This window comes from Tyto alba, unplaced genomic scaffold (assembly GCF_018691265.1).
Source record: "Tyto alba isolate M040663 unplaced genomic scaffold, T.alba_DEE_v4.0 Super-Scaffold_14, whole genome shotgun sequence".
In the NCBI taxonomy this organism is placed as follows: Eukaryota; Metazoa; Chordata; class Aves; order Strigiformes; family Tytonidae; genus Tyto; species Tyto alba.
This window is the reverse complement of record NW_024881276.1, coordinates 44,774,113-44,799,222: the sequence shown is the minus strand read 5'-3', so window position 1 is coordinate 44,799,222 and position 25,110 is coordinate 44,774,113. Positions and strand designations below refer to the sequence as shown.

The 25,110-nt window shown below is 37.9% G+C and overlaps 1 protein-coding gene across 1 annotated transcript in view; it reads left to right on the top strand.

The window, feature by feature from the left end:
* The window catches only part of CRYBG3 (crystallin beta-gamma domain containing 3), a 92,084-nt gene that overhangs the window by 46,655 nt on the left and 20,319 nt on the right, over window positions 1-25,110 (top strand). The window contains exons 5-15 of the mRNA XM_042789025.1: window positions 417-464; window positions 816-931; window positions 1,977-2,124; window positions 8,720-8,859; window positions 10,206-10,320; window positions 11,492-11,527; window positions 12,628-12,761; window positions 14,573-14,699; window positions 19,387-19,529; window positions 21,631-21,757; window positions 22,733-22,765. Coding sequence (XP_042644959.1) covers window positions 417-464; window positions 816-931; window positions 1,977-2,124; window positions 8,720-8,859; window positions 10,206-10,320; window positions 11,492-11,527; window positions 12,628-12,761; window positions 14,573-14,699; window positions 19,387-19,529; window positions 21,631-21,757; window positions 22,733-22,765 — 1,167 coding nt within the window. The remainder of the gene's footprint in view (window positions 1-416; window positions 465-815; window positions 932-1,976; window positions 2,125-8,719; window positions 8,860-10,205; window positions 10,321-11,491; window positions 11,528-12,627; window positions 12,762-14,572; window positions 14,700-19,386; window positions 19,530-21,630; window positions 21,758-22,732; window positions 22,766-25,110) is intronic.

The window sequence follows — 25,110 nt, the reverse complement described above, 5'->3', positions numbered from 1 at the left end:
GGAAACAGTTCTTCCAATAGTTAGAAATCGAAAATGCCACATAGACCAAATGCATAACTGAAGAAGGAAGTATTCCCGTGATGTTGGGAATATTTCAGCCTGTGTTAGAGGTCTCTTTTGGTTTGGCCCCTGTTAAGACATGCAGTTTATTGTTTGCTGGGAAAGGGTAATAGATTTCCAGAAGTTATAGCTTCTATAATAGTTCTTCCTTTCTAACACTTGCTGCTTTCTGCTGATTGTTTGATTATGTTAAACTATTTACACCAACTCTGAACGACAGTGAAACAAATCTTAGTTGTTTCTTCTAGTGGCAGTTGCATACATTTATAGAAACAGTGGACCCAGAATAATCTGGCTATGCTTAGTGCTACTGGTGTAGATGTTAATAGTTGTTCTCCATGTCCTTTTCATTTCAGAACCTCATTGACAGGGCAAGTCTCAAATACAATCCAAGACCAGGAAAGGTAAGCAGAATTAGTGTCACATAGATCAACATGGTACATGGGCTAATTTTGTTACACCAAAATTTTTTGAATGGAAAGCATCTGAAATTGTTTATCTGGTTTTCTGTAATTTAATGATTGCTTGCATATGCTAATAATGAGATTATATTAATAAAAATCCTGCCACTAGTAATTTTACTGCATTTCTGTCAGCAACTGCTCGTTTAGATCAGTAGAGTGTTTCATAAAAGAAGCAGTCTATCAATTGAGTTGGGCACAAAGTGAAATAGGTTTTATTCCAAGCAAAAGAATAATTGTCTACACTGTATGTTGAAATGGGCTCTCATTTGTATGCTTTGTATGTTGTTTCAGATTATTATATATGATATTTATGGTGACAAAACTAAACAAGAAGTTCATTCTGATGTGCTAGACACCACGTCCTGGATCTTTCCCACTGGAGCATTACTTAGGATAATTAGAGGATGGTAAGAAATCCAGGTCATATTTAAATAGAGATTTTCCAAAAGACTGTCTATGTGTTTTGTATTTTCAGGTTTTTTTATTTATGACACATGTCGCATCTGGAAGAGTGTCTTTTTTTTTTTTTTTTTCTTTATAATTAGACTAATACCAATGGAATAAGCATGAAACAAGGCTTCAAATGCTGCAGTACAGAAATAATATATTGTTTCTCCTGGGAACTAGCTTCAAACAGAAAGATTTTAATAGAACCACAAGTAAGTTTAGATTTCTTGCCTGAAGTGCTGAGACAGTACAGCCAGAATCATCGTTAGAAGTATGTCTATGCCCAAAAAAATGAGATTTTTTTACAGTTTGGTTTCATTATATGGTAGCTGTTGCAGAAGGAACATAAAATGAACAATCACAGCTGCTGTTTTTAATGTAGCATTTAGAGGAATGTGGATGCAGAAGGATTTACATGTACCTTTAAGGTAGATTTTGCAAGTATTTCTCTGTTTGCTTGGGGAAGCTAGGGCTGGGACCATGTCAGTTGTTGCACTGGAATTTATTTGGTGGTGCTTACAGTGAGTGTGTGACTGTCAGCCATAGTAACAATGCAAGTCACATTTATGCAGTTTTGACAGCATTGATTTTGCATCTATTTCCCTCATGTCCTAAGTAATACTGAATGTCATTATTAATATGTATATGTTTTATGCCTTGCATAGTATCTGCCTGAACAGGACATGTTTTGATACGTCAATTAATATATTTGTTCTGGTAAAATAAGGCTCTTTGTTTTTTCATTGTTTTAGCTGTATTTTTATACAGTTAATATTTTAAGTTATGTTAAGCTACGTCCTGGAGGAGAACTGTGTATTTTACTTTTAAAGCACAGAACTACAAGCCCCGTATTTATCTAAAGCGAACATGACAAGGAACAGCATAAGAAAGGTCTGATAGTTGGCTTGATAAGAAGAGCTCATTACTGAGCTTTCCAGCAGATGTGCTGTATAGGGACAGCTTTGCCTAACAGCAGCAACTCAGTTCATGATATCATTATTACAGCTGGATTTTTTATGAGAAACCAAAGTTCCAAGGTCGGAAATACGTACTAGAAGAAGGAGAGGCTGTGCTGGATCACCTTTGGGATCTCCCGGGCATGAAACATCGTCAAAGAAACCTCACTGTTGGTTCAATCAAACATGTAACAAAGGTATAGACTTTGTTAATAATATACTTGCATACATAAATATTTTCTGTTGGTAATAGTGGTATATTACAAGCAGTGGTCAATGTGTTTATGCTGTGTTTCTAATTTTATTAAAATTTGCTATGAATCACAGTTTTCACCTTCAAGATAAATTTCAGGGTGTTTGCTGTGCTAAATTTCCCTTTCTTCCTGAAGGTAATGAGCAGATGGATTATCTTTCTTTGCCATCACCTTTACCTGACAGAGTGATTCCCCTCCTTTTAGATGTTTACCTGTCCAGTTAATTGAAAATAAATGGAGTGAATTAATATTTTTTCAAAGAAGTGTTTATCTTAAGTGTAAACTATCTACTGTGTCTGTATGGCTTCTGTTTCAGAAGTTAGTAGTTGGGTTTTCAATCCCATTTGTGCAACACAGCCTCCAAAAATTACTGTCACTCCCTCTGCAGCTTTTGCCGTCTGTGGGATTTCCATGAGGACAAGTGGTACACCTACAGCATCTGGCTCTGTGTACAGCCAGAAGTTTAAAAGGCTTTTTGTTGAAAAGATAGGAATCGAATGCCTAAAACTAAATATAATGCAACCATTGTTATTCAGTGAATGAGGAATATATTTACCAGATCTTGTGATTTAAGAAGACTTAGTGCTCTCATTTAGCATAACATTCCAGTTATTCACAGGGCAATGGCCCTTTACTGTGAGTGAGTTGTCGTTTGTATTGCAGTGTGAAAGTTATTCAGAAAAGCTGGTGTTTCTCTGATCTCTGCTGGTATAGAGGTCGTTTTAAAATTGATAAACTTTTTGTTGTCAATACAGGGGCATAATGTAATAACAACTAGAAATACATTTTCATTCTCTTAAAGACTTAACAATAAATTCAAAAGACACTGGCTGAGGGCATGAATACTTAACATTTCTTTGAGCTAAACAAATTAAAAGCATTTGACCAATATGGAATATGAATATTGATTAATAATGTGTAAGGCAGCTAAATAATTAAAGAAATACCACAATAACATGTGGAACTATGGTCTGAAGCCAAGGGAAGCCGAGTGTGTCTTGGGTATCAAAGAAAACCACTGGATAGGAAAGACACTGTGGTTAGCTTCATCATGCTTGATAAAAATCTGTCTAATACAGCTAAGTAGGTCCAGGCGTTGTTGTTCTTCCAGTACGTGGCTCATTTGTATGGAACACAGATGGAAAGCTTTGTTACAGTACACTAGTTCAGTAGTGCACACTGTATCTCATGTTATCAACCTCTGGCAGGTATGGTTGGTTGGGAGGACTTTCGCTGTTAGTCCATAGAGCTGTATAGAGCTAGTGTGGGTGTGGAACTTGCTTAGCCAGGTTTTGTCCTCTAAACTTTGATTCATGAAAGCATCCCTCTTTTTCAGGTTGTAGTTCAGCTGGTCTGGAACTGCTTTTAGAAGGTAGTTTGCCAAAGTGCTACTTTTTTTTTTTTTTTAATGTAGGCATTATTTTTAATTGACAAATAGCTGTTTCTTTTTCAGGCAGCTCGTATATGGGATCTGCAGGATCCTATGTTTTACTGTCATTCTCTTTTTCATAGGCTAGGTAGCTCAGTGACTTTTCTCTGTCTTAGTTGGGTCACACTGGCTGTGTGTCCAGGCTGTCTGGCTTGTCTTCTGATTCTTCAAGTGGCTTTTTATGGTGCTTGTTTAATGGCTGCTCAGATGCCTTGAGTTAGCAGATTTGAAAATTGGCTGAATATTTGAGAAGAAAATGGCTTGCAAAGAAGAGAAAAACAGATGTTTACTAAAGAAGCTGTAGGAGGTATATTTAATATTATTCTTGTTTTTTACTGGCAGATGTTAGTTTGCTGAGAAACTGTCTACCAGTAGCTTTATGCTCTGAAATGGCTTTAAGCCTCTAGAAAAAGCAATTGTTAGCTTTGTGGTTAGCTTGCGGCTTGACTTACTGTGGGTACATATTAGATGTATCCATGTGTGTTTAATTTGAAGAAACTTGGGGTGGAGGGAAGATCCCAAAGGAACAGATCATGCAACTAGTAAATTGCAGACCTATTTGAAGTAATGGGGAGTCTGAACTCCATTAAGGCAAGCCATCGTGAGCCTAGGCTGGCAAAGGCTGCCTGCACACACAGATTCAATGCAGTTCCTGCAGCACTGTCTGTTTAGCCAAGTCAGTTCTCTGTTCTACTGCAAATGCATACCTTGATTTTACTGAATTGGAGGGCTTTTTCTGTGTTTCTGGAAGCCCGAAGAGTGTGCTAAGTGTTATTTTTCCAAAAACAAGAGCTGAGAGGAGTTGCTGATGTTGCCATTCTGAAGTGATCTTGTAAATCACTACTTTGCAAGGTGATGAAGAGATCTGAAACAGCAGTTTATAATCAGTCTACAAGTTGGTTAGGCAGGGATTAACCGGATTCCTTGTGGACTCTCCTTAAGCAAAGCTCTTTGTAATGGGAATGTTCACGGCATTACATGAAGGGTGTGTTTCTTTTGTTTGTGCGGTTTGCTAGGTGAAAAGAAGTTATTATTTCAAGCAGGGACTACTTTGTCAGGTGCTATAGGAAGACTCCCAGCAGCTTCAGATCGTCTCCTTTGCTAGTTGGTAGCTACAAGACATTAATCATTAATTTCCCTAGTATTATTTTATTTTAGTACCAGACCTGTTGAGTTCTGTAGTTTGGTTTGGTGGTGATGGGTGGTAGGAAGAGTGGTACGAAGCAGGAGAACTGGGAGAAAGAATTATGAATGGGTAAAAAAGGCTGGAGGACTGACAGTGAGTAAGATTTAAAATAAAAAATGCTGCAGAAGCTGACACATCCTAAGGGCAAACTGTGTATCAAAAGTAAGATGTATGTCTAGACTGTATTAAAAAGCAATCATGTGAATACCAGAACTAATTAGGCCTGGTTTTCAATAGACTCTTCTCTCATCATTGTTTTCGCATTTAGCTTAAGAAGCCAGATTTTAGTCATTATTTGTCCTATTGTTGACATAAAAGGCTGTCTCATTTAAATAGGCTATTTTGATCACTTCAGTCACCACAGTTTACAGGTCTGAGGAGAAGACCTAACAGTGCTGAGATTATTTAGCCCTGCTAGTGCTTAGGCCTGTAACCCTAGAGCCAAAAGAAGGGTCAACAGCCAATATCACCTTGAGGGGGTTGAGGGCTCAAGGTCTCTCACTTCTGGTGAAGCTCTTGGTCAGACTAGAAAAATGTCCAAGATGCTGCTGAAGAGTAATATTTCATGCTAAGGTCTTGAGGGTCGTCTTAATTCTCTTCTGAAGAAGCCTTACCCTTTCTGCTGAAGGCCATGTTACTGTTTTGGAAGTGTTTGTTCTCTGCAAGCTAGCATGAGTATTCCCTGTGCTTTTGTAAACATCTCTGCTCCAAAGAGACCATGAGGAAAGCACAGGCATTCCAGGATGACCCTGTGGAGATAGGAGAGTATTTCAGAGTAAAGGAAGACAGAGTGGGATGCCTGGAGGCTGTGTCCTACCTAAGCATTTGCTGGTTGTGTGTTATCACTGGAAATGAACACAGCTACCTAATCTGTTTGCTGTGCTTTTTATTCTGTTTTTCCCTGACGTGTCAGTAGGATAATGAATGACATGATTTTTGACTGCTTATGATGGGGGATGGCAGGGCCAGAAGGGTATATAGGGAGGAAACTTTCCAGTTTTGGATCTGGCCTGAAACACTGTGGTAATAGTTTTGCATGGGAGTAGTTTTGCATGTGGATATCTTATTTAAAAATCTTGACGCCTTGCAAATGAAAGGGCTTCGGACTGAAGGATCTAGTTCTAAACCTGAATGCTATCAAATTAGTGTGGTTTTCATTTTGTTTGTAAAGATGGTAGCTTTATTAGGAATGTTAAAGAAGCCTCTGAAGGTAATGAGCCTATTAAATTTGCTCAGGCAAATATGAACATGCTAGGGCAAATATTTGCCAAGCCAAAGTTTACATGCTTAAATTATATAAATTAATGGCATAGCACCTGAGTGTATATCTTCAAATATATAGTGTTCGCTTCATACATTAACTCTAAATTTTACCGTTTTCTGCAGTCTGTGAATTAACATATGTAAATTGAACTTGATATCTAAGTCAAAATGTATATTTGTGACTTTAAAAAAATGTGCTTAGAAAACACAATGTACTTCTTACTCAAACATGTTATTACCATTAAAAATAGGTATTTGAATTGCTTTTGTTGAAGACCACAGTTTACTATGTTACACTTCATGAAAGAACTTTCTGGACTTAATCTAGCACACACAAAAATACCATCACAATGAGTAGAGGGTTTTATATGACTGTCCAAATCTGGCTGGAGAGAGATGGTGATAAATAGGAAAGATTTTGTTATAAGTGCTTGTGCTTTACCTGCACTTTGGAGAACTGCTACATTCTTCATCTCTTGAGGTGGAGCCTGCCTCGTGAGCTTCAGAGTCAGGAGAGCAAACTTGAAAAGAGAATACAGACTGGCTTTTTCCAATCTTCAAATAAAAATAATAATAATAAAAAAACAACAACAACAACAAAAAAAAGCACACACAAAAGCCTCCTACTGAATTAAAGTTAAACATATTCTGTCTCGTATTCTGTCTGAGCCTGCAGGCAAAGATACTTTATTTTGCCACTTGTCTAGTCTTGTAGATGCTTTGTTTCAGAATTTATCTGAAACCATTAAGAGTCTAGCATTGTTATTTGTGGAATTCTTATAGGTGCAACTTCTGATTTTCTTTTGGATTCACACATTTCAGCCTTATCACATATCTGCTTTACTAGAAAAAAAAAACACGAACTTCAAGTTTTCTAACTGTGATTTAATAATATATCTATACATGTGAATACGATGAGATTTTTTTTCTTAAAGTTGTCTGGCAATACAGTTAGAATTGAGTTATGGTGTTCCTTAGCACTTAGCTATAAAGTAGCATTCTATTAGAAAGTCTTTTTTTATATTTTTTCTCGTTTTGCTCATCTGAGAGTAAAAATTCTGGTATCGCAGTTTTTATTCTAAAAACAAATAGTGTACATTGTTTGCAAGGTACAATACATAGGAAACACAATTATGCATGAGGGAGAGTTGCCAAAACAGTATATTGCATTACTTCAAGTCTCATGAGGAAGGTGAAATAATATCCTGAAATTCATCTGTTACAATTGCCACATTAATTGCTGACAGTTAAATAACTACTGAAAGAACTTTGCTAACCAAGAAGAGAGGTATTTCTAGGTGGGATGTTACTCCCATCGTTTGAAAGCTCCACTCAAAACCTATGCGAAAAAGGAGAGCATGCAGGTGTTGCATGAGATGAGTTACTGTAACTTTTAAGAGCTTTTGTGGCCTGTTGCTGGATTTCTATGTAAGCTCTTGTGTTTTGCCTTTCGGGTCTGGCAGAGGCCATGTAGGATCTCTGTCACAATGTGACTCTGCTTAGGTTCTTCACAAATTCAGTAACCAGGTGCTTCTCTGAGGGCACCCTCAGGGACAGCTTCTCACCCCTCTTCTCTAGTGCACGTGCAAGGGGCATCTTCCTCCAGCCACATTTAGGACTTTCGGGGTCTCTTTATGCTGTCCAAGCCGTGTGGTCTAATGTGAATGGGCCTGTGGGGCAGGAGGATAAGGGGAAGGGTGGTGTGAAGTTATCACTGAGAAGTGAAGGTTTCCAGCTACAGCTGAGCAAACCCTGTAAGCACGTGAGCCGCCTTTCACTGTAACAGGAAGACTGTTCTGTAAGGCAAGGCTGAAGGAGAGCCTTATAGAAGGTCCTCGCTGAGTCATGGTGTGTTTGAATGCTGCTAAAGAAAGCACTGGTGATGCATTTTATATGAATATTATGAAATGAGTGTGGTTCAGTAACATCCCTGCAAATTCTAGAGAAGATCATGTGTTCAACAGGTTGTTCTCCAGCAAGGTATCTCTCCGCAGAAAACCTCCAGTAGGGTAATAGAGGTTGTTGCTCTGTAGTAACAGGAAAATTGCTGAAGCGTCTACCTAACAAAACAAACATTTTTTAGTACTACTTTTTCTTTCTTCGTCTAAAATGCTGTAGATTTATTTAGCATGACAGAAAATTGAATTCATGGCTTCAAACCATAGTTGGGTGCGTTACAGAACATAATTGTTGCTGAGGGAGGGAGGCGGGAATGTAGTAGACATTTCTAAGAAGTTTTAGTTATGCACGCATCATACTTATCTATCTATATGTGTGTTATGGAAGCAGTGTCTTTAAAAAAAAAGCCAGCAACCTAACAGTATTATATGCATGGTTTGTCTATCAGTAAATACTGTCAGATCCTTTACTTGGAGTGTATTTAAACTGAGATTTTTGAAAGTAGCCCAACAGGCATAAATGCATAGTTCTTCTTTGAAAGTTGGTGGGAGCTGGAAATTTACTTCCCTTAGCTTTTCTAAAAATTCCAGTTTCTGTTTAAAAAAAACTAAACCCATTCCATCATATGAAGCCTTGGAGTTAGGTTAGAAGGGTGAGAAGACAGGGGAAAAAAGAAGGAAATGTTACCAGTCCTTCCCCTGCTGTGATGGGGCAGACTCTGCAAGCGTGGCTAAGCGTTACCCTTTGATTTGTTTCTGCAGGACTGTGGCGTTCCAGAGGTAGAGTTCTGCCTGGCAGCTGGTGGTACAGAGGGACGTCCTATCTGCATACAGGGTGCGGTTGCCAATTTAGAAGAGCTGGATGTTGAAAAAAACCCTTATATAAGAGTCAAATCGGGCGTGTGAGTACTGAACCTTCTTAATAGCATTTTGCCAGCAGGTAGAGCGGTAACATGGAGTGAAAGTCAGTCAGCAATAGGAACAATATTTGGGGGGTATTGCTACAAATCAGTTAACACACACTAGATATTCTGAGCTCTACACTTCAGCACCATACTGTGTGGGCTCCTAGTAGTGGAACCAAATTTTTGAAGGCATTTTTCCTCTAGTTGCTGGCAGAAGTCCTCTGTAATTCCATCTTTGAGTAGCTTTATAAATAGAAGAAGCGGCTCAGCTATAATTAGAGTTTAGTTCATTGGAGAACAGGTAGTGTCTCCCTAGTCACCCACGCTGTTATAACTGTAACACTATGGCTGCATACCAGAAGATGATTATTCCATCATCCAAGCATTTCTCAAGCTACAGCCATATCCTGACTTTCTGGAGTGAGGTGATGCAGTATGATACAGTCCCCTTGGTAGCCCAGTATTTCCTGTATTGAGCAGACTAGTTTGTTTCCTGGGTAAATGGCCAACACTTCACAGTTCTTGAAGTTTGGGAGTTCTGTGCCTCTTCTGATAAGTAGTTGCAGAATATGACGTAAGCTATTCTGTTACAAGAGTCTTGAGTTAGCCTTTCCATGTGTGCCAAGCCTTCCTTCCCACAATCTCGCAATATGTCCATCAAGCTTGAGGTGATGAAGGAATTAAAAACAGTCTTGTCTTAGTTTTGATAGAACTTAGTATAACTTTTAACTGCTTATGGTCTGTATCTGTAGTGCTAAGAAAATAATTTTCCATATGGCTCAATGTCACTTCCTCCATTCCTTATTTGGTCTACTAACCCTGTGTCCAGCTTCTACATTCAGCTTGCTTTTTTATTTAAAACAGTCTGAAGGAGTCTCAGCATTTATAACCTTCATGTCAAAATTACGATAGCCTGCTTTCCAAAGGAGTGTTGTAAATCATTGTATTTTAATAACTTGCACTGAAAAAACAAAGCAGAATTGATGCTAGAAGCCTTTTAATTCCTAAGGTGACAATCCTAGGAAAAATTTGATGCAAGTGTCTCATCCTCAGTACTGATACTGGTTTTGTATACTCAGAGTGTAACAAACTAGATTTTTAATATAAGCAAACAAATTGGTAATTTTCTTCTCTTTCATTAATGTTTAGTTTGGACTGAGAAGTATCTATGATCTTTGCAATGATATTGCCATTGTATTTAAATACAGCTTTGTTATGCTGTGCTGGCAGTACCTAAAACACATTATCTAGCTCTTATGAGTACAAAAAGGACAACAATTTTAATAAGATCTTTGTAATCTAGGTAATGAGATTAATAAATCCTTCTATCCTTATTGTTATAGATGGCTTGCTTACTCAGACCTTAATTACAAGGGAGAGATGAAGGTTTTGGACGAATGCGATTCACCATCTGAAATTCCTTCAGCAGATATAAAATCTCTGCGTCCTTTAAAAATGGTGAGGACTTCACAATTCCCTAATAAGCTGTGTCCCTTCCTTTACCTAATGTTGCTCCCTCGAAGGTTTTGCTCTAAATATATCTTAGGTTCTAACATCCTTTCAGGGTTAATCCTTATACATGTAACGCTAATCTCACAACATGGTGCATTTACAGTGTTGTAATGGCACGGTGGTCGCTGTGGTTTGCTGGGCTTCTGCGTCTGCCCAAGTAAGACCCCATGCAGTCAGAGGGAGCACCTGCTTCACTAGAACATCCTAATGGGAAACCGCTGTTGTTGAGTGGACATCAAATAAGACAGAACTGAAAGGTTCTTAATTGTATTGCAGCCAGCAGTAATTCAGTAACTGAAAAAGCTCTTCAGAAGTTGGTGATTTTCTTTTTTTGATGGTACAGCTAGAGTCTACTGGGGGTCGAAGACCAGGTGGGGAATTTATTACCCAGTAGTATTTCTGTGACCACACATTGCACAAAAATCCTGGGGGATGTAGCTCATTTTTGTTTTGGTACACAGCATGCAGATCTAAATATGAAAGAGATGTGGAAGTGTATAACATAATTCTACTTGTATGCATAGCAAGCCTACAGAAAGAGAGTTTAAAAACCACAAGGGAGTAAGACCTAACAGCTATCCTTTTAGTCACTCATGGAAGGTAGGTGTCTTGTTCCCTCACGGAACATTGTTCACTAACATTTACAGAGAAAATGCATTTGTTGTATTTGTTCTTTGACCATAGACATTAATATGTCAGCCTATATTTTCTCTCTCTTCTGGTGTTAATAATTTCTTAGTGTTCCACCATTTGTGCTTAAGAAGCTTGAAATATATACAACAAAGCTTTAAAAGTTAATTTTAAAAATTAGTCAATATAAATTAGTTTAAAAACACATAGTAAATATTTGCTTTAGATTGCTAATAGACACTGAAGGAGTATTTTTAAATTGCTTGCACCCTACAGGCTTGTCGATGCACTGATTTGTTTGTAGGCCAGGTTTATAGTGTCCCTGGCCTTTATGAATGACCAAAGTATTTAAGTTAGTGTCTGATTCAGCCAACACTGAAAATGGGGAATATAATTACGAAGACTTCTGATAGCACTATAAAATACTTGTCAAAGCATAACTTTTAAGTTTTATATAAAATATCTTTCCCCCCCCATCTTTTTTTAGGGTGGACTAAAGGTACAGATGCCAATGAATGTTAAGGTAAGCACTGAGGACATTGAGAATAAAATATAAGCACATCAGAAATATATAAAACCTCTATTTAAGCTTTCTTTTTGTTGGGTATGTGATGTTTGATTAAGCATTCAGTGTTTGCTGCTGAAGAAAAAAATCACTATTGCTGTCAAGTCCACTTTCTTACTAGTGTTTCGTGAGATGTAAATGTAGTAGTACTTTGGGTTTTACATATTGGGAGAATGTGAAATTGCTATAGAAGAATTGTAAAGCTTTTAGGAAATAAAATTAGTTCTCCTGACTGGCAAATCAGTCACTGTAATGGAAGGGGATCTGGAGAGAATCTCCCATTTAATGTACCAAATTTAACAAAAAAGGCAGAGGCAGGGGAGAGCAGGAATAGGACCCTTCCTTCCTATAGTTGATCCCAATACAAGAGTTATGAGTGAGACCGTGACCCTTCTGTGATTTGAGGAGCAGAAAGCTAATCCAGGGTTATTGCTCCTTTTCCCTCCTTTTTCTAGTTCTCCACAAAAATGCTAATACTTTAAGTAACTTATACAAATACATGCAAGACTTGGGCATTTTTCTACTAAATATTGCAGTAAGTATTAATACTATTAATAGCTGATTTGTGTGATTTGGCAGATAACGAAACTCAAGGGGGGTGTTAATTGCAGTCCCTGAAATAACATCAGCAAAGTACAGAGAAAGACTTCTTGTCTACTTTTGAAGGATTAAGTTCAGTGTGTCTATCTTGTGACCAGGTAGAATTCACTGCAGGCTAATATACACTGCCCAGGCACAGGATTACAGGATAAATCACTGTCATAGAGCTGTAGTGTGCATTTATGTATATAGATTGTTTGAATAAATATCCTTCTGTGGAAATGTCTGCAAATAGGCTGACAAGCCAATCTAAATCCAAATAGGATCTCTTCAGCTTCTAGGGCGCTCGAGAATCAGAAGGGCTAGGGAATGCCAAACTGCATTTTCTTCATAGTGATGGTTTGTTGGGGGGAGGAAAAAAAAGGCATCTTCCACATACTGTAGCAGTACATGCACCCCAAACTTCAAATTACTATTCAGGGCATACTCAAGGCATTGTTCAACATCATGTTTTCTAGATAATAATATATGAGAAAACCCACTTTGGAGGATGGTCAAAAGAGTTTTCAGAAAACATCAGTTCCATCCCAGCTCTCTTTGGTAGTGAAGAGGAGTTTCAGGAAGTTGGATCAATACGTGTAATCGGTGGAGTGTAAGTATAATTCACTTTATTTACTTTAAAATAGGAAATCATAACTAAATGCTGAGGAGTGCTAACTAAGGGGTGATTAGAGTCTCTCACTGGTAAAATACTTTGAAAATAAAGGAATATATATTTATATTGTTAATTTTTAGCCTTGGATAAAACCAACTCTCCATATGGCTTATCTATCTAAGGGGATATAGGAAGATAAAACTGTGTGAGAGGCATGAAGTCAGTGTTGTTTACCATTTGGATGCCAATAAACTGGGCCGCTTTTCTCCTTAATGACAGCATTCACACAGAGCTTTAAGTTATATTGCTTTATACTTCTGACAGTCTCTACTTAATTTACTGAAATGACTTTGGGTAGGTGTGGTCAGTCTTCCGTTTGACATTTTAATGCCTCTGAAATATATAAACTGTTTTACTGTCTTGGTGTTTTTTCTTTGCCACCTGTTTCATGTTATCTGGAATTAAGAATCTACCCTTATCTTCCTTCGTTGAGGCCTCAGATTGATGCTGTGTTGCCCTGCCCTTTTCTGTCATACACACACACGCACAGAAAAGGGCTGTGTAACGCAGTCCTTAGGTGGACTGCTCACAAGGTAAACAGCGCCAGCTATTCTAGAGAGCTGCCAACCCCACGCACTGTTTTTTCAATCTCTCCCAAGACCCAACAGGATAGGACTGTTTGAAAGCACACAGAATGGTTGCTTCTGCCAAAGAGCTTATTAATAAAGTAGTTTTCAGAGACTTACTTTTTTCCTAGGGGATTTCAATGTTAATACTTAAATATAAAGGTGTAATAACACTTCCTTTCACGTGGTTGTTAGAATCTTACAAGCACTAAATTCAAAGTAAGTTTATTTGTGAATACTGAAATAATGTATTCATAAATACATTATATATTCGCTATCTGGGAAGCCTCAAATTATTAAAAATCATCCTTCTGTCTGTTGTGGTGGCTTTTATTTTTAATACTGCAGTAACTTAAACAGCTGAAATAATGTAAATCAAATGGTACTAAAAGTAAAGCTAGCATTTCTTGCCAAATTTCCATGCTGACAAAATTTGTACAGCAGCTCTAATACTTACAAGGGGGCATTAATAAAAGAAATGCTTACAAGAGAAAAGGAGGAGGAAGCACATTTTCAAATTAAGATCTATTAGAGCTTTCAAAGTTGATGTGGAAATGCCTTCTTTTAATCAAGCCTTATCTATTCGTTCAAAATACTTTAAGAAGTTTTATTCCCTTAGTGCTGAAACATATTCCGTATGCATTATATTGTATAAATTCAGTTCACTTGTCTGTTGATACATACATGTTTTTAGATTAGAGCAGGAAACAATATAAGCAGGTGAAATTTTGTTCTGGTGAAAACCATTGATTTTGTCACCAGCTCCAGCAAGAGTAGAATTTCATTGTTTATTAATACACTGAAGAGATCTACCGCTTGGTTTTTATCATTGACAATTAGTGGCTTACAGTGTTTTGGCCACTAGATGCATACTAGCCTCTGTAGTAACAAATATTGGTGTGGGGGATATGGCTGACTGAGAAGAGGTACATGGAAAAGCGTTACACAAATAAACTGTTGTTGGAGAAAGAATCACATGGTGGGATTTAGGTCCACAAAGAACACTTCATGTGTGCCTGTTGTGATTTCAGACAAGCATTGCTTTGTTTGTTAGCTGAGACTGTGATACTCATTTTAGTGTTCTTAGGATGGTCTCTTCCCCTTTTATTTGTTACGGAAAATCATGTGCGTGGTTGTTTTGCTTTTAGTTATTTCTCTTTCTTTTGTTGCTGGTTGCTGTAGATGGGTTGCCTATGATAAGGAACGCTACAAAGGCCGTCAGTACTTGCTGGAGGAGGGAGATTATGAAGACAAACACTCATGGGGGGAAGCTGACAGTGCCCTCCTGTCTTTCCGGTTCCTTCAAGCCGTGAGTGCTTTTATGAATTTCACACAAATTATGCACAGTTCTATACATAAGGAGGAAGATTATTCTTTGTATATGGTACAGCTGTCTTGGGTTTAGTCATTCCATCTTTTGCCCAAGTTCATTCTCATTCTTCTCCTACTAGCTGAAATTTAGACTGCACTGTATACATTGTAAAGCAGAAGCAGGTTCTAAGTAGCCTTTGTAAAGTTCATACAAAGAATGTATCATGCAGAAATCCTTGTCTAGCTGACAGATTTGCCAAGTATCTCACTTCTGCACTTCATGCTGCTTGAAACTCTAGAACAGAATTTTCTGAAAAGTTCAATATGCATAAGTGTACAGTGTAGTTCTTTATTAAAATAAAAATAGCTTCTCAACATAACAGCTGTTACAAGCCTTAAAACAGCATTACCCTCCGTCTTTGTGATTTTTGTGCCAGAAAATTTTGGCAGCAAAAATAGGCATGGTGAAAAAATCCTTCCTACTAAAATGTGTGTAGTAGGGGCAAAGATGAAATAATAATAAAAACTGTATCGGAGTCCTGTATTGGAAGCAAAGTTAGACTTTTCAGTGTTGGGGAAACATGGGATTAGAACTTATCATTTCCTTTGGTTTGGGGTTTTATTGTTTGGGGGGTTGAGGATTTTTTTTATTATAATAGAAACTTTGTGATCTTTAAATACAGCTTCTGAGAATTAGATTGTTCACTCTAAGATTACTTAGTTTTGTATACTCAGATTACTCATCTCCTCATCTGACGAGGAGATGTGATATTCCTGAGCCAGGAATTTTGTGAAGTTTGAAGATATGCATTTAGATCAAACTCATTGTCTCCACAGTCATTATTAAAAAAAAAAAAAAAAAACAAAAACAAACAAACAAACAAACAAACCCACAACTGTTTATGTGAACCTAAAAAGGCCACGTTTAAATTTTAAATTCACAATTTGCAGTTTTGGTTTTTATGAAAGGCACCTAGATAAAGCTATATTTATATTCAGAATCTATCGTATAACTTAAAATAAAGATAGGAGAATAAACTTAATTGAAGAAAAATGTCCTTTTCTAAATAATTTATTTTCAGGCTTCTGAGAAAAACAGGCAGGAATTTTCTTTTAACTCCTGATTTTGAATGTGCAGAATACTATTCAATTACTGCCTAATCTTAGTTTTTCTTTCTTTTCAGGCTATACATAGGATACTTGAGTAACTTAAAGTGATCTCTTTTAATCTTCCTCTTGGCAAAGGACATAATTACAAGCTTAAAATTGTGCATGTGCCCAGCAGGGATGGCCTTCCATGTATATGCATGTACTTAATTTGCCACATGCCTAGAACAGTCAGGATGCTCAAGTCATTAACATTTTAAAAACATGTCATTCACACTCAGATATCAACATGTATTATTGAACTTTTCATATACTTATATATCAATATGTACATATTGATAATAAAAGAGCAAGAAATACTTTTCCTCAAATTGTAGTGTAACTAGAGGCAATGAGCCAGTTGCCAATAAAATGACTAATGGCACTGGCGTTTTGTTGTTCAGTTTAACCAACAGATTGAACACCTCTCTCTGATGTGAAATACGTTGGTCAGCATTCAGGCTTGCCATATGCTCCCTTCATGATTTTGTATACAATACTTACAGTCACAATTTTAAAAACATTTTAGTACCAAACTCTTGTTTTGAGGGGCACCTGGGCCAAAATCCAAAGCTAGCTCTGTGTGCTTGAGGCCCCTCGCTGCACAGCGAAGGTGCTAGCTCTTCTCCATAATCTCAGAATTTCTGTCAGGAGAAATGCAGTAGAGGTTGCAATGGTCTCAGACTCTTGGAGGGGTGTTCCTGAATATCAGATCTTTACTGCTCTTCCCTGGAAAATCCGTTTTAGTCAGATGAATTCAAGAGTCTCTGTAAAAGATTAAGGATTTTGTGAAACCGGCTTGTGTTATTCACAGTCAGCTTAGGTAGGGAGTGAGGCTGGGCATTGACCCTGCTCTTCGTATGTACTCACCAGTGTGGTCTCATGTAGGGGCCAATCCAGCTAGACTTTGGGAGTTTGATTTGGTTTGCTTTTGGGGGGTTTTTGGTTTGGTTTTGTTCATTTTGTTGTTGTTGTTGTTTGTTTTGATTTTTTTCCTTGGGCATAACAGCAGGTGACCTTGACTATGTTAGCTTTAAGGCCGGCCCAGACCTGACAAGCACTTAGCCTGGCTCACCCAGCATGAAGCCGAAGCTAATGAGCCCTGCATACCTGAGTCAGCTCCAGGAAGTTGGATCAAGTGTCTTTGTGCCATGCTCCCAAAGCAGGGAGCGTGGTACAGAAGCACGTAAATGGCTCAGCAGAGAGCCAGGCCGGGTATGGCATGCCTCATTTGCCTGTGTCAGTCCTGGCTCTGTCAATGTGGCTTAGTACTATGCAAAGCTATTCAGATGTTCCTGCTCCATGACGCTCAACATGACAGGTTCCTCCAGAGCTTATTAGCACTAGAAAAATCCAACTCATGTTTCTGTACACATACCAGTGAGTGCAGTGGAGCTGAGGCATGAATTTAATTTCCTGACAAATCAGAAAGGTTAGACATTGCACACAAAAGAGGGACTGCTGCAAGTCACCCTTCCCCACTCCACTCATGAAGACTTACACGCATGTAGGCACACTGCAAGAGCTTTCAGTTTTTGTCTATCTTAAATATTTCTGCTGTGAATAGTCACAAGTTCTACTGTGGGGATTCGGGGAGTTTATTGAAAGCAGAGATAGAAAGGACTTGTAGATAATTTTTTTCCAACAAGCTGCCAGTTCTATTAGCAGTATCTGTGTTGGATATACTGGAGTCAAATACAGGGCTTGTTCCTGAGGGTAGACAGCAGTTTGTACCGTGTTCTGGCTTGGGGGACAGTTGCATTTGCCGCTTTTCTGCAGTTGTAAGTGAGAGAATCTGTAAAGCTGAGGTGGCCGTTGTGATCAGGGAAACAGTGAAGTTTCTGAAGCTCTTTCAGCAGAGCAAAGTATGTTGCCTTTGGAGCTTTTCCACTGGTGTTTTCAAGTCTAAAATCACTTGCTTTGGTGTGAAAGTCTGTTTTTAAGTATTTTGCATATTGCCTATTGTAACAGAAGCTGTAGTGAAAATTTAGGGAGTTAAAAATGATGACTGAATTTGAAACAAGTTTTAAATGTAATTACATTTGTGGATATAGTTCAGTATTTTAAATTTAGTCAAAGGAAATAGGTGCATATTTGATCTAAATGGCTTTTCAGGAACTCTGTTTACAAAGTCCTTGCTTTAGGACTGTTACGAGTAGCTGGTTTTCATTTGCACTAGAACTGCGCCAGTATTTTTTTTTTTTTTTTTTCCTCCTAAAAAGTAGTCTGAAGCTGCAGTTGTCCATGATGATTTTGCCAGACCTGGAACTTTAATTTCCAGTATATACCTGAAGTGGTTGCAACTTTTTAAATAAATGAAAGAAGAAGATGATCTACATAGTAGGCAAACCAGTTTTACTACAGAATTTGTTATGTCACTTTTTAGTGCCCTGTAAACAATGCAGAGGCTGAGCCACATCAAGTGTTTGTTCTAAAATTGGTTTTCATTATTAATTGGGATTGAATCCTGTATAAAGGCATGGTGTCCTCTAAAGAGCCTGTTTGATGAGATTCACCTTACCAAATGAATCTGGCTGCATGCTTAGCCTGGGCTTAATTTCTAAGTGTTTTTTGATAGTTGTAAGTGTTTTCTCAGTGTAGCCTTCAGCATGTTGCTCTCTGGTTGGTAGCTTGTAAGCTAGTAAGCAGCAAGTATTTAGTGTAATAATTCCTGTGATGGTGCCCTCGTATGTTTGTGACTCTCTGTTGGTTCATGAATTTGTTTAATAGACTTTTCTCTTTTCTCGTTTATTATAACATTGGTTAATGTTTCAGAAATGCTGATATTGAGTTACATTCATGGGGTTTTTTAAAGAAATAAAGTGAATGGATTGTTGTTTTCCATTTTCCCAAGCAGTGACTGAATTGTGGGCTTGGAATTGCTATGTGGTTAAAAAGTTGGAGATTTGAAACCCAAATTCAAATAATGTGAAACTGTGAAAGTAACCTGGTCAAGCAGCTATGCTAGCTGAAAGCATAAAGCAATGTCACACGACTGTATAAGGGGGAGAACATGACAGTGTCCTGCAGGATTTATTTTATAGCTATAGTGATTAGTCATACAATGGATGTATCCAAAAACTACAAACAGCTTGTGCTGGAAATGTTTACTCTCTATGATTATTGCCTTGTAGCTGGGAAGGGACGAGGAAGCAGAATTTGAAGTAAAAGATTATAGTCATCGTAATGCTTGGAGCAGTCATTTGTTAAGCTGTTGGAAGATCAATGCCAAATCCCTAACCCTTCTCTTTCCCACACAAGCATCTTTGCACTCTGTTACCCTTGTAGAGGAAAGGATGATGCTCAGGGCAGCAGGTTCTTCCTCTCTCCAGTGGAAACCACTGAAGGCCATATCAGATTGCCAGGCTTCCAGCTCTGCACTTCAATGCCAAAATACCACAAAAAGATCCATACATGGGACCTGAGTCTCTTCACTGCTTTATAAAACACTATCTTTCAGGCTACAACTCTTTTCTGAAATGTTTTAAGTATCACTGACCTGTGACAGCCTGTCTTCTAACTCCTGTGCTGCCTTTTAGGATTTTATAGAGTCATCAGTGGCACTTTTCCAGTCTGATGATGAAGATGGGAAAGCACTAGACATCATCAATGAAGAAATCCCTGATGTGGAGCAGGCTGGATTTGGCCCAGAGACGAGGTCAATTCTTGTGAAAAGTGGAGTGTAAGTCTACTGAAATACATGGAAATATTTTGTGCACAGTTTGGTTTGGGTACATCTTTTGACAGAATGTATTTCACATGGTACAGGTGATAAATGTTTGGGGGAGAGCAATGTTTCAGTTTCCTTGGTAAATGGAAGAAAAAAAAAAGTTTTCTTTAAATCTCATGCCTACACCTTGATTTGGATCTGGGCACTCTTGTTCCTAAAGAAAGCTTATGATGTGCCTCTAGAGGTCACAGAGACTGTAGTTTCATGATACAGGAGCTTTAGCAGTAATACCATTGAGGGATTTTAGGCACGTTAAGAATTGGGATACCTTTTGGGACAGTTGTAACCTGTACAGAAGGGATGAGCTGCGCCTTATTTGTAATAAAGTCGGGCTGCTGGCACCGAAAATTAAAATACTTTTTAAAGAACTATTTAAACTAAAATCAGGGGGTTAAACCAACAGGTGTGGAAGAGTACCTGGTTCAAGCTGATACAGCCTGCAGGGTGGGCTTGACTAACTTTCAGTGTGCATATGTGAAGTCCAAGAGGAAAATAAACAGCACAACTGCAATAAATAAGGAAGGTAAATTAGACCATCTGCAATATCTGTTGACAGAGATATACAGTATTAATGGATGGAGCAAGGACAAAACTTAAAGGTGCTAGAAGGCTGAAAAATAGTATGGGGGAGCTAGAATGCTTGGCATGAAGTAACAGCTCAGATACAGCAGATACCTTAGAGATTCACAGAAAGGATGAGCAGAGGAGATACAAACTCTATAGGAATGATAGAGTAGGCTATTATAGGCAAGGGAGTGGTACTATACATGAAGAATAGTATCAAGTGCTAAAACATAAAATACATTATGGGAAAAGAGCACTATGGAATGTGACATGCGGGTGGAAATTCCAGACTTAAATAGTAATTTTGAAAGTGCAGTATTAACATTGTCATACATACCCTAATGGTAATAGGGATCAGCAACCATTAAGTGAGACTAAAAAAGCTTCAGACTTAGGACAGTTAGCAATAGTGGGGGATTTGAACTGATCATGTAGAGACTGGATTTTAGTGTCTCATGAGGATGAGACACAAGGATGAAAGGCTGGGACTCAATTTGGAGAAGAGATGGCTGGGGAAGGATATGAATGAGATCTGCAAAATGTTGAAAGTGGTAGACAATCAATGCAGCAGCATTCACAGAATCCTACATGACAACAATGTGGGGATGCTTTACAGAACTAGCTGGAGATTGCTTTAAAACGAATTTAGAGGTGGGGAGCAAAAAGCCTTTCTTACAATGGAGACAGTGAATTTCTGGAACTTGCTGCTGAAGGAGGCTGTGGTAACAGATAGCACCAGGAGACAAATTAGTGACGAACAGATTCATAAGCAGGTGCTAAAAGGACTAGGAAAGGAGAATGCCATCTAATGCCCCTGATATGACAGTCCTGGGTGCTGGGTGACTGAGAGAAGAATGTACCACCAAAAGTGGATGTTAGTGGTGTCTCTAATTAGCCTCCATCTACTTGTGCCACTACCAAAGAGCACGTGCAGGGCTAGAGGGACCCTCAATCTCAACGAAGTTGGGGGGTTTTCTTCTTAAATTGCAACAGGGAAAAGAGAGTGGGAGAAGCTTGAACTGCCAACCATTGCAAGCTTGTGCTTTATCTCATTTTTTCAAGGCTTCCTCATTTACTTCTCTTTCTTCTTGCACCATTCTTCTTAAATCCAACTGGAAACGTTGGAAGAAAGCCCTGGCTGGGGGGCATGCTAAACAGGTAAAGGTTCAGCTAAGAGATTCAAAGTCTTGTCAGTTAAGTGTCTTTCCTCTAGGCTTCTAAGCAATGCACTATCTCATCATGAGTGTATATTTGATAGAAAGGCTGAGACATGAAGTTGTATCTTTGTCAAAGTAGTTGCAAAGTAAGAGCAGAAAATCAAACGTGTGACGATTATGTGCCTCTCATTGGGTTTAATGTTACACTATCTGTCAAATGAACTTACCAAGAAAACTCAGAAGAAAATTGTTCTATTTCACTTGTTAGTATTTTCATCAAGCTACACAGGAAAATGCAGTGTTTTCAGTTTAATTTTTGTGTCATTCTCCAGGTGGGTTGCATATCAGCAGAAGTATTTCTGTGGAGAACAATATGTATTGGAAAAAGGAAAATACAAATGTTTCTTTGACTGGGGAGGATCTAGTAAAATCATCATGTCAATTCGACCTATTAAGTTGGTGAGTTACCAGAACTTGTTAAAGGAAAACTTAAAATAAATGAGACTATTGGAATTCTGCGTGTAAAATAATATTACAATGTAGGCTGTGCAGTTCAATCACTTTGTCTGTTTACTTGGAAACAATTTAAGACCATTGTGAATGACATAAGGAGTCTGTTTGGGATGGAGACTGAAATGAACGCTGTGGATCCTTCTGTCTGTTGAGTGTCAGGGAAACTTCGTAAGTACTTCCCTTTTGCAGACTTCACTCATGGGAAGAATAATATGGCCTGGAAAGATTAGTTTGCCTTAAATACAGTAATTTAAAATACCTGATTGGTAATGGAGATAAAAATATTCAAGAATTTATCTGGCCCATATTGTTGTATAACAGAGGTCTGATTATTTTTTTCTTCTGCTAAAGTATTTGTAATACGTATATTGAATAAAGACAGGAAATATTTTTAATGCATTATTAAATCCAAGGTGGTGCAACTTGCCCAAATAGATTAGTGCCAAAACTCTCAAAACCCTAATGCAAAACAAAGACAGTCCTCAGTAATAAGTATATAACAAATGATACTACTGCAGTGCAAATAAGAAAGGAACATTTAACCTTATTTTGAAGAGCACATCTTGAAAGAGGTGTTGCAGTCTTCTGTTGTTTTTAATTCTGTCTTTTTTCAAGAAATAGACTCAAAAATAGAGACATTTACATGGGCTCTAATCCACATTATATGAACTAATCAATGCTGATGGAAATTCTCTGTGTGAAAAGGGACTGAGCAGTCAGGCAGATAGTCATGGGTTTACAGACTGTTGATGGCAGAGGCTACGAAAGAGAATTGTGCCAAGAGCATGGGAAGTGTCGTTTTTTTTCTCTGCTCTTGAGTTCATAATTAATAAATTTCAGGAACTTGAACCTGTCTTCTAGGAAATGAACTGTAATTAATTTTATTTATTTATGTGCATGTATATATACTTATTATTGCAGGAACCACTTGGAATGAATGAGCCTCCACATTTGGTATGTTGACATTATATAACAGCCTCTAGTCCTAAACTACATTTAATAATTAAATACAGGTAATGTTGAATGTCTTATCTTGTTGCTTCAGATGATATCTCAGTATTATCATCTCCATACAGCAGAGCATTGACGGAGGAAACTAGTAGATGTGTAAGGGTTAAGTTTGCATGTTCTACTCTTTGCTTTATTCTAGGTCATACATTTTAGTATTCTGTTTTCAAAAATGTAAGCTGTTCGGTAGGTTTTGAGTGACTATGTCTCTGTAGCTATTTATTTTCTTCTTCTTTCCCTCCTGTTTCTGGAAACTCTTACCACATGCATTTATCCTTCTCTTTGTGGCATATATTCTTTCCATCAGTTTGCATTATATCAGGTTTGTCACTATCTTGTTCATTTGTGAGGAGAAGAAGAAAGCATGAACTGCAGAAAATTGAACTGCACTCTTCAAACCCGCAGATGCATCAATAGGGGAAGTTGGGCTTGTGAGTCTTGGATGCTCATGGCTCTGCTTTTCATAGTCTCCCAGTCACATACAGCTGTTCCTCTGGCAGCAGGCACCACTTGCTCTGTGCTTCCCTTTTTCTCATGGTAGCATACGGCCTTAACTGAACACACCCTGATTATAACAAATCTGTGATAAATCTCTTCTACGATACAGTCTAACTATTTCTCTGAAAGTCATGTCTGACTTGGTGACAATTTATGAAGAGAAAGCAGTCCTTGTAATTCACTTCTTGTCTCACGAATAAGTTAGGTCAGGGTTCTGCCCTTTTCGTCATCATCTTACAAGGTTATATTCCATTAATGCACCTTTGTGGTATCTTTCAAAACCAAAAACCGTCTCTAAGTGTTTGTGTTCATCACCAAGGATAGTCTGTGTCTCCTGCAATGTTCTGTCCCAACAGGGCTCTTCTCCCTTCCTGTATTATTTGTTTGATTTGGGGATTTTCTTTGTCCTGGAATGTGCTGCTAGCATGAGTGATGATCAAAGTGGTTATATTGAGCACTCTCTCTGGCATGCTTTTAATCAAGCAAATTTGGAAAACTTGATTTCAAGAAACATGACATTTATTCAGACAAAAGATAATTTAGAGCTCAGTGTTTCTGTTTGAGAAAACTTAAGTAAGTATTTTGTCACCTGGTCACAATTTTGCTCTTGCTTGCTTGGATGGGTATAAAAACTGTAAGCGCATGGGAAATACGTACATGGTGTTACTTAGCAGGTTGACCACACCCTTCTTTTTTGCCAAGTAGTTTTAGTTCTACAATTTTATGATTAACCCAGGACTACGGGAAATGTTTCCTGTCTGAAGACATAATTGGTGTATTATTCTAGTCTTAAACACTGATTTCCTGCCAGACCTATTCATATGTCGGTTTGTGGCCAAATAAAAGACTTGCAAGTACATTCACAGTAAGGCATTGGTAAATGATACCAGATAAAATAACCAACTCAGATTAAACCAGTTAGATCCAGTTGACAGTAATTTTCTCTCCATTTTCAACTCTTCTACTTTTTCAGAATTTCCCAAAAACTATCCTTTGAGGACTTTAAATCCAGTTTTGCAGACCCTTAAAATCAGTTGAAAACTTTGAAGTGTGAAAAATCTGTGTATGTGTATATGCACAGTCACCTTTAAATACTGACATGGACTAGATTGTGTTTTGCCTGGTGGGTTCTCTAATAGCAGCCTTAACACCATTTTTTAAAAAATACTGTCCTGACTTATGGCAATCCTGGTTTTCATAGGATTCTGCCCTGTAGCTAGGGAAGGAAGAACATCATTCATATTGCTACAGTTATTTTAGGAGAGGAAATACTTTGAGTAAGTTTTTTATGGGAAAACATTTATTTACTTAGGATAAGTAAAGGATAGTCTTGGGATAAATATGAAAAATTTCCCATTCAGAGTAAAATAAAGTTTCCATGTATGCAACAGTCTGTTAGTTCGGAACGTCAAAGTGTGGTGTGTATGAGCTGGCAAATGCTTAAGCAGCCTAATGTTTGACCCTTGTATAGGCCATATACCAGTTATTTTGAATGATCATACATTCTCCCACCTTTAATAAATGTATGTCTGAGGAGAGGGAACTGTCTTCACTGTTCGCAAGAGTGTGTCTCTTTCACTTCTGTTTTTCATTGCTTGTCAGAAATTGAAAAGCAACTAAATTTTCTTAAATCTCTCAGTAACTCCCCTAATCTTTTCCTCTTGCCAGGCTCCCTAAGAGAGTATATATAATGTAAGAATGCCTGAAATCACCAGCTCTAAAAAGCCATTCATTTTATTTATTAAAAACAAAAGTTGGTTTTGCCCAGCAAGAACAAAGCCTCTTTTAATAGC